General features: G+C 49.2%; 1 protein-coding gene across 1 annotated transcript in view; it reads left to right on the plus strand.

Annotated features, from left to right (window-relative positions):
- TBC1D22B (TBC1 domain family member 22B) overlaps positions 1 to 12,741 on the plus strand; it is an 81,113-nt gene that overhangs the window by 54,224 nt on the left and 14,148 nt on the right. Inside the window, exons 9-12 of the mRNA XM_007085240.3 lie at positions 3,938 to 4,044; positions 4,372 to 4,447; positions 6,784 to 6,911; positions 7,196 to 7,291. Coding sequence (XP_007085302.1) covers positions 3,938 to 4,044; positions 4,372 to 4,447; positions 6,784 to 6,911; positions 7,196 to 7,291 — 407 coding nt within the window. The remainder of the gene's footprint in view (positions 1 to 3,937; positions 4,045 to 4,371; positions 4,448 to 6,783; positions 6,912 to 7,195; positions 7,292 to 12,741) is intronic.

Here is a 12,741-nt window from a genome sequence, read left to right on the forward strand (position 1 = left end):
CATGGGTTCCCGTTCCAGCTTCAATTATATGTTGAATTTTCTCAAGTGGAATGTTTAATGATCCTCCTGAACAGACTGTTTATGCTGAATGAAGCTCTTCAGAGAGCATTTGGGCCTTCCTTTCTCTGCTGCTTTTTTGCTGGTGCACTCAGCTCACAGTTTTTGACTGAATGTGTGAATTTTATCCTCCCAGCAGGCAGAACACTAGAATAAAACTCTCCTCCCACTCCCTGAAAGGCTGGTGAACTGTCCCACCGTCTGTGAAAACAAAGGTCTAATGCGCAGGCCAGGCACACGGGGAGACAGAGCCCCTGACTCGAGGCCCCCAAAGAGGGCTCAGCATCTTGTCTGTTGGTCCCTCTGCTCCTGGACAGCTAATGGTTTGGAATCGGTTCAGCTCCTGAGAGTGGCATCTTACCGACTTAAGACCTTACGTTGTTAGATTTTTCCTCCTTTAGACCAAATGGGGGAAACGGAAGGCTTTGAAAATTAGCTAATCTTTAAGGTACATATTGGAGTTAGGTGAGGGGTGGCTGCGAATAACAGAGATCCAAACTAACAGAGGCTCCAAAGAGATGGAAGTTTGCTTGGGCCTCATTTAATAACGATAATACCAGCTAACATTTACGTCACGCTTCTCGTGCCAGGCACTGTTGTTAGCACATTTCATGTATTAATCCTTGCAGTATCCTGTGACACTGGTAGGATATTACCACCTTAACAGAGAAGGAATTGAGGCACCAAAGTAAAGTCCTTTCCCAAAGCCACACACCTAGCGAGTGACGGAGCCAGGACTTGAGTCTGGCTCCAGAGTCGGTACTCTTAGCCACGTGCCGTTCAGTCTGACAAAAACGCCACAGGCTGCCAGGGCTGATACGGTAGCTGTGCTCCCCGTTCTCGGGGACCCAGGCTCTTTTCCCCCCGTTGCTACTCTGCGGTGGATAGTTCCCACTCCCAGTTACATTTCCACTGTGGTGTTCTGGAATTGCAGAGTGCCCCGGGTGGAGAGGACTCCTCGAATGATCATGGAGTTCTGGATCCTCATTTGGGAAATGCGTGGGAGCGGCAGGAGTGGTTTTGGTCTTGAGCCTTCCTTGTGGGTCTTACGGTTTTCTTCCAGCCCCGTTCTGAAAGGGGGGCTCCTGCCGAGCAGCCGCGCTCGATCCAGGAGGCGGCACTCTCCTCGTCGCTGCTGGGCTGGCCCCGGGGAGCGCGCTCGCTGCCTGTACCTGTGGCTCAGAGCACTTCCTGTACAGGGTCGGAGGGGGTCGTCTCTCAGGGCCTTGTCTGTGGTAGCGGGAGTCAGAGCCACCTGCTATCTGTCCCTAGGGGGGTGGACATGTAAAGTGGTGGAATGCGTGTGGAGCAGCGAGCTGCAGGTACGGGATGGTCTCAGAAATGTAATAGGAAGCAAAAAGAAAGAGGAAGGTTCTGAACTGAGTCTTAGAGCTCAGTATTCTTTAATAGTATGTATATGGCACATAGTAGGTGTTTAAGTTGGTGGGGGGGGCGGATGCTATTTCTTTAGAAGGTTGTGGTTTTTTTTTTTTCATGTGATTTCTCAAATGGACCCTTATATGTTATCTGAAGTCTTAGTTTCTGCAAGCTTAGTGTTAGTTTACAAAGCCTTTATTCCTTTTTGGTGATAAAAGACAGGTGTAGTCAATTGTAGCCCTTTCTTTTCTAAAATAATGTACGTTTTTCCCCCTACTATAAAAATTACGCTTATTGTAGAAATTTTGAGAAGTCGAGTAAAGCTTAAAGAAAATAAAAATCTTTTATCTCTACTGCCTAGGGAATAAACACTGTAAACCTTGTGGTATATTTTGTCTTTCCTCTGTGCTTATATAAGCACACATAAATATTGTATGTAGAGTAGTTGAGAGTATACCATAAATAATTTTGTATCTTGCTCTTTTCCCTTAACACTGTGACACACTTTCCTTTGTCGTTACAAATTCTTGATAAGCTTCATCTGAAATAGACTATATTGTACCCACTGTGTGCCAGGCCCGATAGTTAGCACTTTACATGTATTAACTGTAGCTGTACTTGGAGTTGAGCTTTTAGGTTGTTTCCAGGGTTATAGCTTTTCCTTTTTTCTTTAAAAAAATTTTTTTTAATGTTTATTTATTTTTGAAAGGGAGAGAGACAGAGCGCGAGTGGGAGAGGGGCAGAAAGAGCGGGAGACGCGGAATTCGAAGCGGTCTCCAGTCTCTGAACTGTCGGCACAGAGCCCGACTCAGGGCTCGAACTCCCGAACTGTGAGATCGTGACCTGAGCCAAAGTCGGATGCTCAACTGACTGAACCACCCAGGCGCCCCAGGATTATAGCTTTTCTAACAAAGCACCCTAACCCCCTCAAAAGGGTTTTTACAGTCTTTGATGTCCATTAAAAAATGCTGTTTATACAGAATGAAAATCTGAAAATTGTTACATGTTGTCCCAAGGGGGGTTAGTTGTAGGTCGTGGTAATAATTCTCATAAATGAAAGGGCTGGATTCTGAATATATGTTGTCAGATGCCTGTGTCTTTGCAGCACATGGGACTGCAGTGAACATCCTGTTTTCAAAATAAGGCTGTGGGTCTAAGGAGAAAAGCCGCCTTTGGCACAGAATTCCAGCCTGAACATTTGCATGTGTGGCCTCTGCCAGGCATGCCGGGGCCTGTGGGTTGAGGTGGCCTGTCATGTTAGCAAGCAGAACCTTCTTAGTACTCCCACCTCTGTGGCAGGAAGGACACATCCCATGGCCTTTTCCTTCTTCAGGTTTCTAGAGCACTTCTGATGTTCTCCCCACTTGGATCTCAGAGACAGACTAGTTCCCACTACTATTACTTAGTGTGGGGTTTCCACGAGAAGCTAAAAGTGGTCTCTAAAAGAGGTCCCTGGGTGCCTGGGTGGTTCATTCGGTTAAGTGTTCAACTTCAGCTCAGGTCATGATCTCATGGTTCCTGAGTTAGAGTCCCACATCGGGCTCTGTGCTGTCAGCACAGAGCCTGCTTCAGATTCTCTGTCCCCTTCTCTTTCTGCCCCTCCCCGACTTGCATGCACACATGCACTCTCGCTCTCTCAAAAAGAAAAAAAAAAAAAAAACACTTTAAAAAAAATAGAATAAATAAAAGAGGTCCTGTGGCTAAAGAAGCCTGGGAAGTCCTGGATAAAAAAGGTTAAATAGATTTACTTAATGCAAAATTTGTTATAATTTCCCAAATCCATTTGTTCGCTATGATCTTTGTGAATCTCCAAGATAAGACTGCCATTTCTCAACCGTACTTGTCTACGGAACGCCCTTCTTCTGGAGTACCCTATAGGTTTGATGTTTTACGGAACCCAGCTTAGGTACTACCAGCCTGGTGAAATTAAGTCCCAGAAGCTCCGTCAGGCTCGAGCCATCTGCCTTCACACCCTCATCTTCATTTCTGAGTGGTCTCAGCAGTGGGTCTGTCAGAATATGGAGATTCTGTCTTTAAAATGAACTATGGGGGGCCAAAGGAAAAAAAAAGTGAACCACAGGGTCCATCTGATCCCACCTTTCTCAGTCCATGCAGGTGTGCGTATGCTAGACAGGTCACTGAATTTCTGAAATCAAGAATTTTTCCAGACCATCTCCAAGGGTCTGGGTATGTAGCTCACTGAGCATGAGGACTGAAATATCTTTTCCTAAAGCCGAATGAACAAATACAGCCGAGAAAGATATGTTGGACCCGGTGGAACCAGTGTGAGAAGTGGCCTGTTCTGTGTTGGAACGGGATCCTCAAGAGCTCTCCTGGGACCCGCTTGCCCACCTGACCAGGGGAGGAGGACAGGCCCTTACTCCTCGCATCACTTTAGCCTGGCTGTCCCCTGGCCTGAAGGACCCCGTAGAAGATCCCAGTCTCTAGCTTTCTCCATGTTTTAGAGAAGACCTCTGGACTTTCTTCACCTTTTGTTTTACAGAAGAGGACGTGGAGAACTTTGACGTGACCAATTTGTCTCAGGACGTGCTTCGAAGCATTGAAGCCGACAGCTTTTGGTGCATGAGCAAGCTGTTAGATGGGATCCAGGTGAGCCGGCTCTGCCCATGCGGGCTGCCCGGGTCCAGGGGCTCCCTGCAGGCCTTTGAGCTCCTTACTGCTCCTCGGTGTCAGCCAGAAGCACCCCCCCCCCCCCCGCCCCCCCAATGCCCAGCACGGCTCTTCCTCGTTCCTCCACAGCACAGGGCTCCATCAGGATTTGCCCACCCTCTGCTGTTCTGTAGATTCCTTTGTTCTCCAGAACGCCGGCACCAGCTGTGGAAAACAGCTTGTGCTTTTAAACGTGTTTCAGTGAAGTCGAGAGCGGTAGCACGCCTTTGGAGTCCCTGTTCATCCCGGGCTCTGTGTCATTTGCAGGATAACTACACCTTTGCACAACCAGGGATCCAGAAGAAGGTCAAGGCGCTGGAAGAGCTCGTCAGCCGGATTGATGGTAGGTTGGAAGAAGAGGGATTCTCTGGTAGCAGCACGGTATGGTTCCGACACAGCCAGTTGTGCTGGTGGGGGCCTCTCCTCTGCCCGCTTCTTTGCCACCACCCTCTCCAGTTCCGTCCGGGCTGTTGGCGCGTGTGCATCCTTCCACACGTCGGCAGGAAGGGGAGGTGAGAGGTCTGCGGGCCCCTCGAGTTCTTTTTCCCCCTTTGTTTTTTGTCACCAAGTTCCGTCCATTCTTTTTAGCATCTCTCATCACATTCACCCTTTTTTTTTCTTTTTTCCAACCCTTCCTCCCTTTTTCTTCTTTTCAAATTTGCCCTTTCTTCTCCATTTCCCTGGCCACAGCTCTGATCCAGCCATGCCTGGATTTCTGCAGCTTCCTCCTATAAGGACTTGCCTCCTCTGTACTCTTTCCTCTTCTAAACCTTCTGTGATACGACTGCATCTTTCCAGAGCACCATCCTGGTTCCGTCCCTCTCCTGCTCTGAAGCCTCCTGTGGCTCTCCGTTGCTTCTAGCATCAAGCTGTACTCTGACCTTGTCCTTCAGGTGGTGATGTCATTCAGAACTCCTGGACTTGACGCAGAGTCCTCTAGTCTGGCTGATATCCGGCAGGCCTTTCCACAGCTCTCTGCGACTAGTTTGGGCTGGTGGCGGGGGCAAGAAGTGAGACATGACTCTTCCTGGCACAGAAGGTCTCTGAGGGGCGAGAGCCCTCCAGTAATTCCTTGGCTCTGGCTTGGAATCGTGGAATGTTAGAACTAAAAGGCAAGCTGGGAAGCCCTGCTCTTGACTGATGAGGAAACCGAGGCCCAGAAAGAGAAAGTCAGAATTAAGTTTCATAAAGATAGCCTAGAACCTCACAGCAAGGTCTTCTGTTAAGTGGGCTCCGTAGCACCATTTACACTGTAGAGCTTTTTTAGGACTCTACCAGACACGACACAACTAATAAACCTCATTTCCTGGCTTTCTGTGTGGATTTTGTGCCTCATCAAGGCATCGCCTTTCACCCCGCCCCCATACAAAAACCGCGTATCTTTCTCTCTCCTTCCCCAGCTTCTCTCTTCTTGAAAACCTTCCCTGGTTTGTGCCACTCACTCCAGATTCCTTTCATGACAAGATTTCCGTCTTCCTGTCTTGTTTGCTGATTTACGGTTGTTTCCGACACATCGTCCGGAGGCGGTTTTTCCCCCTTCTCGCCCTGACCTAGCCGCCCTGACCTAGCCGTGAGCTTCAGCGTGGGCCCGGAGGGCAGAAGGCTGTGGTTTCTGCCACCGTCTGCCCTCTCCTTGTTTTTTCTGCCCTCGCGAATTACCTGATAAGACATAGTACTTTAGGATATTGGATTGGTAAATGTATATATCTTTATTGTTTCATTGAATCATAGAAGCAATAGACATTGTAAAAATTAAGACAATTCGGAGAAGCACAAAATGAAAAGTAAACATCCTCCCTCCTCCTTAAATCCTGTTCCCCAGAAATAACTATTGTTATTATTCTTTCAAAAAGTATGTGTCTTACGCATTTACCACATGCCAGGTGCTGCTGTGAGCACTTTTGTTTTCTCATTTTCTCCTCCCCCGAATCTTCTGAGGTACGAATAATTATTTGCATTTTCTAGATTAGGAAACTGAGGAGGATAATAATTTTTTTTTTTTTTTTTTTTTTTTTTAATGCTGTTAAGCACTATTTAAAGGGCTGTCATGTAGAACAGGGATCAGGTTTGTTTGGGGTTGTTCCAGAACACCACACAAACACCAAGGGTGGGAGTCAGGAAGGAGCTAGTTTCTGTTGAATACAGCGAAGCACTTTCTGGCGAATCACTTAATACATCAGTGGGAGAGGCTGCCCTTGATGGAGTCAGTGAACCTCTTTCTCTGGCAGTGTTTAAGTCCCTGCTGGCTGCCATCTGTCAGGGATGCTGAGGAGGAAGTCCTCACTGGCAGGAGGATGGCCAAGGTGACCCCCATGGTTCTGTTCCATTCTGCCTCCTCCTCTGAAGAGTAATGGGGTCAAGCAGCCAAGTGAACCTCACGTCTGCCGCTTTATGGCCACAGGAGCCCTGTGAAGGAGGAAAGGTACCCAGAGCGTCACCATGGGTGTTAAAATAGTTTTGCCGAGTGTGGGACTGGGTTACCCATGTGGTGTGGCTGTGAGATGGCAGAATCCAACCTAAAGGACAGTCGGATGCCAGTTCGGCCCTTCTGTGCCTGTATTCCCCAGGAGAAGGGGGGAGAAGGAGATGGAAACTGCTTTTTTGGCTCATGTGACCCTTTCAGGGTCCAGTCAGTCCCCTAGGTTGTGGTCTTGGGGCCAATGACACTTTCTGTTTCAGAGCAGGTACATAATCACTTCAGGAGGTACGAGGTCGAATACCTCCAGTTTGCCTTTCGTTGGATGAACAACCTGCTCATGCGGGAGCTTCCCCTTCGCTGCACCATCCGCCTATGGGACACATACCAGGTATGCGGGGACCCCTGCCCTCTCCATGCCAGGCTGTCCCTGAGGCCCCCAGCTCCCTGCCCTGGTGGAGAGTAGCTGCTCAGAATCCCCTACCTCCTTTCTATTTCTGTGTCTGCCTTGGCCTCGTGGGCAGGGCCTCTACAGAGTCTGTTCAGGCCTCCGTGTGCCCAGCCGTGAAAGGAGTGCCTTGCTGTGCTCCTACCTTGCAGGAGGACCGGGACCGAGAGGACTAGAGCCGGCTCCTTGTCAGGGCCTGGAGACCTAACTGTTCTTTCCCTTCCCAGTCTGAACCGGAAGGGTTCTCCCACTTTCATCTCTACGTGTGTGCAGCCTTCTTGATCAAGTGGAGAAAAGAGATCTTGGATGAGGAGGACTTTCAGGTGAGTGACCAAGAGCTTAGCCTGGGCTGGGATGAGCATCAGAGCGGGAGCCATTCCGTTAGTGGGGCTGCACAGGGAGAAGGTGCAATGGCAGGTACCTGGCCGAGAGGAGGAAAGGAGACAGGGTGCTCAGAAGGCCAATGGGCCAAGTCAGTGAGCCCCAGAGTTCTTCAGTACAAAAAGGGTTTTAGGGCACCTGGATGGCTCAGTCAATTAAGCATCTGACTCTTGATCTCAGCTCAGGTCATGATCTCACGGTCCATGGGATCAAGCCTGGAGTTGGGCTCTGTACTGGCGGCACCAAGCCTGCTTGGGATTTTCTGTCAAAATAAATAAATAAATAAGCTTAAAAAATATATATGTATACATATACATGTATGTATATACATATGTGTGTGTGTGTGTGTGTGTGTGTATATATATATATATTTTTTTTTTTTTTAATAGGTATTAGTGCTAGAAAGGTTGCAGAGCAGCTAGGCAGGCCTAAGAGATGTCTCATTCATTCATTGACAAGCATTTGCTGAATGCCTGCCATGTGCTAGGCACTGGTGAAGGCATAGGATATACTGGAAAGCAAAATAGACAGATCCCTGTTCCCATAGAGCTTACATGCTGGTTGGGAAGAGACTTAACAATAAACAAAAGTGTAGGAAATTTTTTTTTTTTAAGTAGAGCAGGATAAAGGGATTATTAGGTGGTAGGGAAGAGATAGTTTACAATTTCAAATACAATAGAATAGGCTCACTGAGAAGGAGATGTTTGGGCAAAGGCTCAGGGAAGGTGAGAGAGTGAGTCATGGACATCTGGGGGACGAGTGTCCAAGCAGAGGGAACAGTGGGGTTCCCTGGGCTACTTAAGGAATCATGGTGGTGGCCTGGAACAGAGTGGTCCAGGGGAAGAGTGGGAAGAGGTGAGGCCAGAGAAGTCACAAGGGACCTAGATCACAGAGGACTTTGGAGCCACTGTAAGCTTTGGCTTTTACTCTGAGTGGAAGGGGAGCCACAAGAGGGTCTTAAGCAGAGGAGGGCCGTGATCTGACTTACATTTTCAAAGGGTCACTCTGGCTTCTATGTAGACTGTAGGTGTGGACGAAGGTGGAGGCAGGGAGACTGCCCAGCAGGCTGTTAGAGTCCTCCAGGTGAGACACGAGGATGGCTTGGACCTGGATGGTGGCAGTGGAGGTGTGACAAGTGGGCAGATCTTGCTTATATTTTGTAAATAGAGCCAACAGGATCTCCTGACGTGTCGAGTGCAGAGTAGGACAGAGAGGGATGAGTCAGGATGACTCAGTTTATGAGAAGGGTCTAGGAGGAACAGGCTTAGGGAGGAATTTCAGGAGTTCAGTTTTGGGCATGCCAAATCGGAAGTGCTTTTAGACACCCAAATGGAGATCTAGAGTAGGCAAACAAATCTTAGGAGTCTGGAGCTGGAGAAGGAGAGAGCTTGGACACACGTTTAGGAGCCTTTGGCTAGATGGTCCTTGAAACCAGGACAGTAGATGAGGAGTGAGTGTGGACGGAGGAGGGAAGAGCCCCGGGCCTGAGCCCTGGCACACCTTCCCGAGGAGGCTGGTGGGGAGAGGTGGACAGAGCAAAGGAGGCAGAGGGGACGGCCGGGGAGAGTGAGGCGGCCGGGAAGCCTTGGCTGGGGAACGTGAAGAAGACTGGAGGGCACACGTTGGGTGGTGGAAAGCCAGGCAGCTGCTCCAGGAGGCCCAGGAAAGGGGGAATGGGGAATTAGGGGTCGAGGGGACAGATTGCGAGGCTCTGCAGTCCGCAGACACAGAGGCCTGGAGGTTGTTCGATGGTCGTTATCTCTGGGGGGCAGCGATGGGCTTTTCTTTTTCTGCTTTGCACATTTCTGGACTAAGTAGTTTCCTTTCTCTTTCTTTCTCCCTTTCTTTTTTAATGGGCATAAAGCTCTTTTAAGAGCAGGGGTGGGGTTGGGGGGGGGAAAGCCAAAGAAGGTTGAATGTTCTTCTGAGTTCTAACTAATAACGTAGGTGTTCTCAAGAGCAGCAACGTCTCTCTGTGACCCCTGGGCTGGACCTCTCCGTAATTGGTGTTAGGTGGTTAAAGAACAGAAGTCTCTTTAGCAGATAGACGGAAAGACGGGACCCAGCCTGCCCAAGTAAGGGCTTTGGAAGGAAAAGGAGAGAGTGGGCTTCTGTGAGCAGATGCCGGCTGTGGTGCCGAGAGGCCGCGGCAGCTGACCACGAGCCACGGCTTCTGCCAACGAGCGGCATATGCGACGTCCTAGGATGAATGAGCACAAGGGGGCCGGATTGGCCGCGTGCTGGGGTGAGCTATCAATTCTGATAATGTGGTTGAGGTGGAGCAGGACATCAAGAGCACGAGGTCTAATTTAGTTATCATGAGCCAGGCTCAGTGGGCCTTGTCATATGTGATGAAAGTGCTTCCCAGATTAGCTCTGAGAGGTGGAGGTGATTCCTGGAATGGCTTTCAGCAATTCACAATCCCGGCAGAACATAGGGCCATACTAGTCTGTGACTTTAAAACTAGAGATGTTCTTCTTTACCGGGTTGCATATTCGATTATCTGGTGGATTTGAGGTCTTTCTTCAGTAACCCACAGAATGACAATGAGGATTTGTGCCTGCTGCTGTATTAACACTTCGGTGAGACTACTCGAGGACTGTCACCTCTCTCTTATAGACGAAGTGGAATGGGCAAGTAAGGTGGACAGTCCTCAAAGTTCCTCCCAGCCCCACTGTTCCATAATTTTATGGCCAAGAAGAGAAAACCTGTGCCCAGCTGTGTTAAGATCGATGGGCAGGGTCCCTTAGGAGACAGAAGCGTGGTGCAGGTGCGAGAGCGTTGTGCGAGATTGTGAGCTACCGGCCCGTGACCTGTGCAGAGAAAGAAGGCATGTGCAGCCTGACTGCTGAAGGGCCACCTGTGGTTAAGTCGCTGCAAAGGAAGCTCTGTAAATGAACACAGGTACCCCAGAAAGCCACACTGGCCCAGCCTGGATGAGAGAAGTTTGAGGGCTGAACAGCTGCAGCGACTCGAAGAAAAACTAGGCGAAGCCACTGCAGAAATAAAAGAGAGTTGTGGTGGTTTCAGCAGACCGGCCATTGGTCACCCTTAGTGACAGGGAAGAAGAGCCCCCGGTTAGGGGAGCCAGTGGAGGGACATCAGGGGGAAGCAGAGACCCTCCTTCGAAAGTTGGGGACTATGTAGAATAGTGCAGTGGTAAAGCCACGGTCTGTGGAGCCAGACTGCCCGGGTCAGATCTGAGCTCTGCTACCTTTCTAGGTGTGCAGCCAGAAGCAAGTAACTTGGCTCTGTAGGCCTCGGTTTTCTTGCCTGTAAAATGGGGGTGAGTACCTACCTCCAGGGCTACCGTGAGGATTAAATCGTTAATACGTGTGAAGCAGTTAGAATGGTATACGTGGCCTACGGCCTCAGAACAGGGTGCTTATTATCATTAATATTGTTTGCTGAAATGTACTCCCGAGTCTGAGAAGCAGTGAAGACAAAGCTTTAGGAACCCAAGTCTCTAAGTGGTGTGTAACTTACCAGAGTAAACCATGCTAGGCTAATCGTGGGCAAAGCTGCCGAGCTAGATGGACAAACAGGACTAGAGAGGGGGTGTCAAAGTTTGCGGAGGTAAAAGGCAGTGTCCCAGCTGTGGCAGAAGCCCCCAGAAGGAAGGGCGCCTGCTTCTCCTTGGCTGAGCAGATATCTGGGCTCATACTGCCTGGGAGAGGGGCCCCAGAACTGACGACAGGAGGATCACTTGAAGATGTTTCCTTCCTGAGGCCTCTGAGCAAGGGAACCTGAGGCAATGTGTGCACAGGTGCTGCAGGGACAGAGTGGCCCGTCCTGTGAGCCATGGGCCACTTGAAGTGAGAGCTTCTAATAGTGCTGGGCCAAGGCTCTGCCGTGGTCTGAGGGGCCCTCGGCAATTCTGGCCCTCAGCCTGGCCTGGTGTAGTGGAATAATGATGATTATATTAGGGTGACGTTTACAACATTGTTTTCATAGGTCCAAATGTCAGATATTGGCAGTTTCATAAGGTTCGACCTAATAATAACTAATTCTTAGCACTTTTAATGTAGCAGGCACTAATCTAAACGCTTATTTGTGTTGGGGCGCCTGGGTGGCTCAGTCAGTTAAATGTCTGACTTTAGCTCAAGTCGTGATCTCACAGTTTGTGAGTTTGAGCCCCGAATCAGGCTCAGTGCCGATGGTGCAGAGCCTGCTTGGGATATTCATTTTCTCTCTCTCTCTCTCTTCCCCCCTCTCCGCGCCCCCCGCCCCTTCCCTGTGCATGCTCACTCTGTCTCTCTCTCTCTCTCAAAATAAATATATAAACTTTCAAAAATAAATTAAAAAAAATCTTAAAATAAATAATAAACAAATAAATGCTTATTTGTGTTTAATTCATTTAATCCTTGCAATAGTCCCACAGAATAGGTCATAATAACTACCCCCATTTTACAAATGAGCAAACTGAGTCACAGCAAGATTAAGTAACTGGCTCAAGGTCACCCAGGGAGTTAGACAGCCAGCATCGTGCCCCACACATGGATTGTGCTCTGTTGCCTCTACCCTGGGGCCTGGCCAGACACCTCCTGGGGCATTTGAGCTGAATTCACATAGCAGTACTCCAGGATCCCGGGCAAGGATCTTCGTCCTCCCCCTCCTCCCCCTTTCCCCTCCTCCTTCCAGGGCTTCCTCTGCCCTCTACCACCCCTCACCTTTCATTGATAATTGCTCACAGGCTTTCTTCTCATGAAGTAAATGTTTAACAAAAGATTGGTTGTTTTAAAACTGAGAAAGAAGTCCTCTAAGGTCCTCCTTTTGGTCTACTATTCTGGCTCCTGGGTTTTTCTCCTTCCACTGCCAGAAGGGCCTTCGGCCTCCTCATTCCTTTCCATGCCCTCCTTCCCAGGAGGAAACTAAGGCACTTGCCTCTGTGGGAAGGTGGAGTCCGAAAGACCACCACACCTGGAGGCAACAGGGAGTTCTGGGCACTTGTACACGTTGCTGGAGCCCGGTTGGGGGGTCGGGGGGGGGGTCTGGGCCTCTGTCTGGGAAGTCCTGGAGCTCCGCCCAGGCCCTGAGAGAGCCCCCAGGCTTAGGAGCCACTGGCGCTCTAGGGGCTGAATGCCAGACTCTGGAGGGGCTGGGGAGGAGGGACTCCACGCAAACCAGGTTTTTAAAAAAGTATCCTCTCTCTTTTACTTTGCAATAGTTTTTATACTTACAAAATGTTGCAGAAATAGTAGAGTTCCCAAATAGCCTACCCATATCCACTTAATGTTTACATCTTATATTCCGTACTGTGATTAACCAACCAGGACGTTCAGGTCGATAAAATATTAGCAATCTACAGACTTTATTTGAATTTGACCAGTCTTCCCATTAATGTCCTTTTCTGGATGAGGATCCAATTCAGGATCCTAACCTGGGACAATTC

The sequence above is a fragment of the Panthera tigris genome, chromosome B2 (genome assembly GCF_018350195.1).
Source record: "Panthera tigris isolate Pti1 chromosome B2, P.tigris_Pti1_mat1.1, whole genome shotgun sequence".
Taxonomy (NCBI): Eukaryota; Metazoa; Chordata; class Mammalia; order Carnivora; family Felidae; genus Panthera; species Panthera tigris.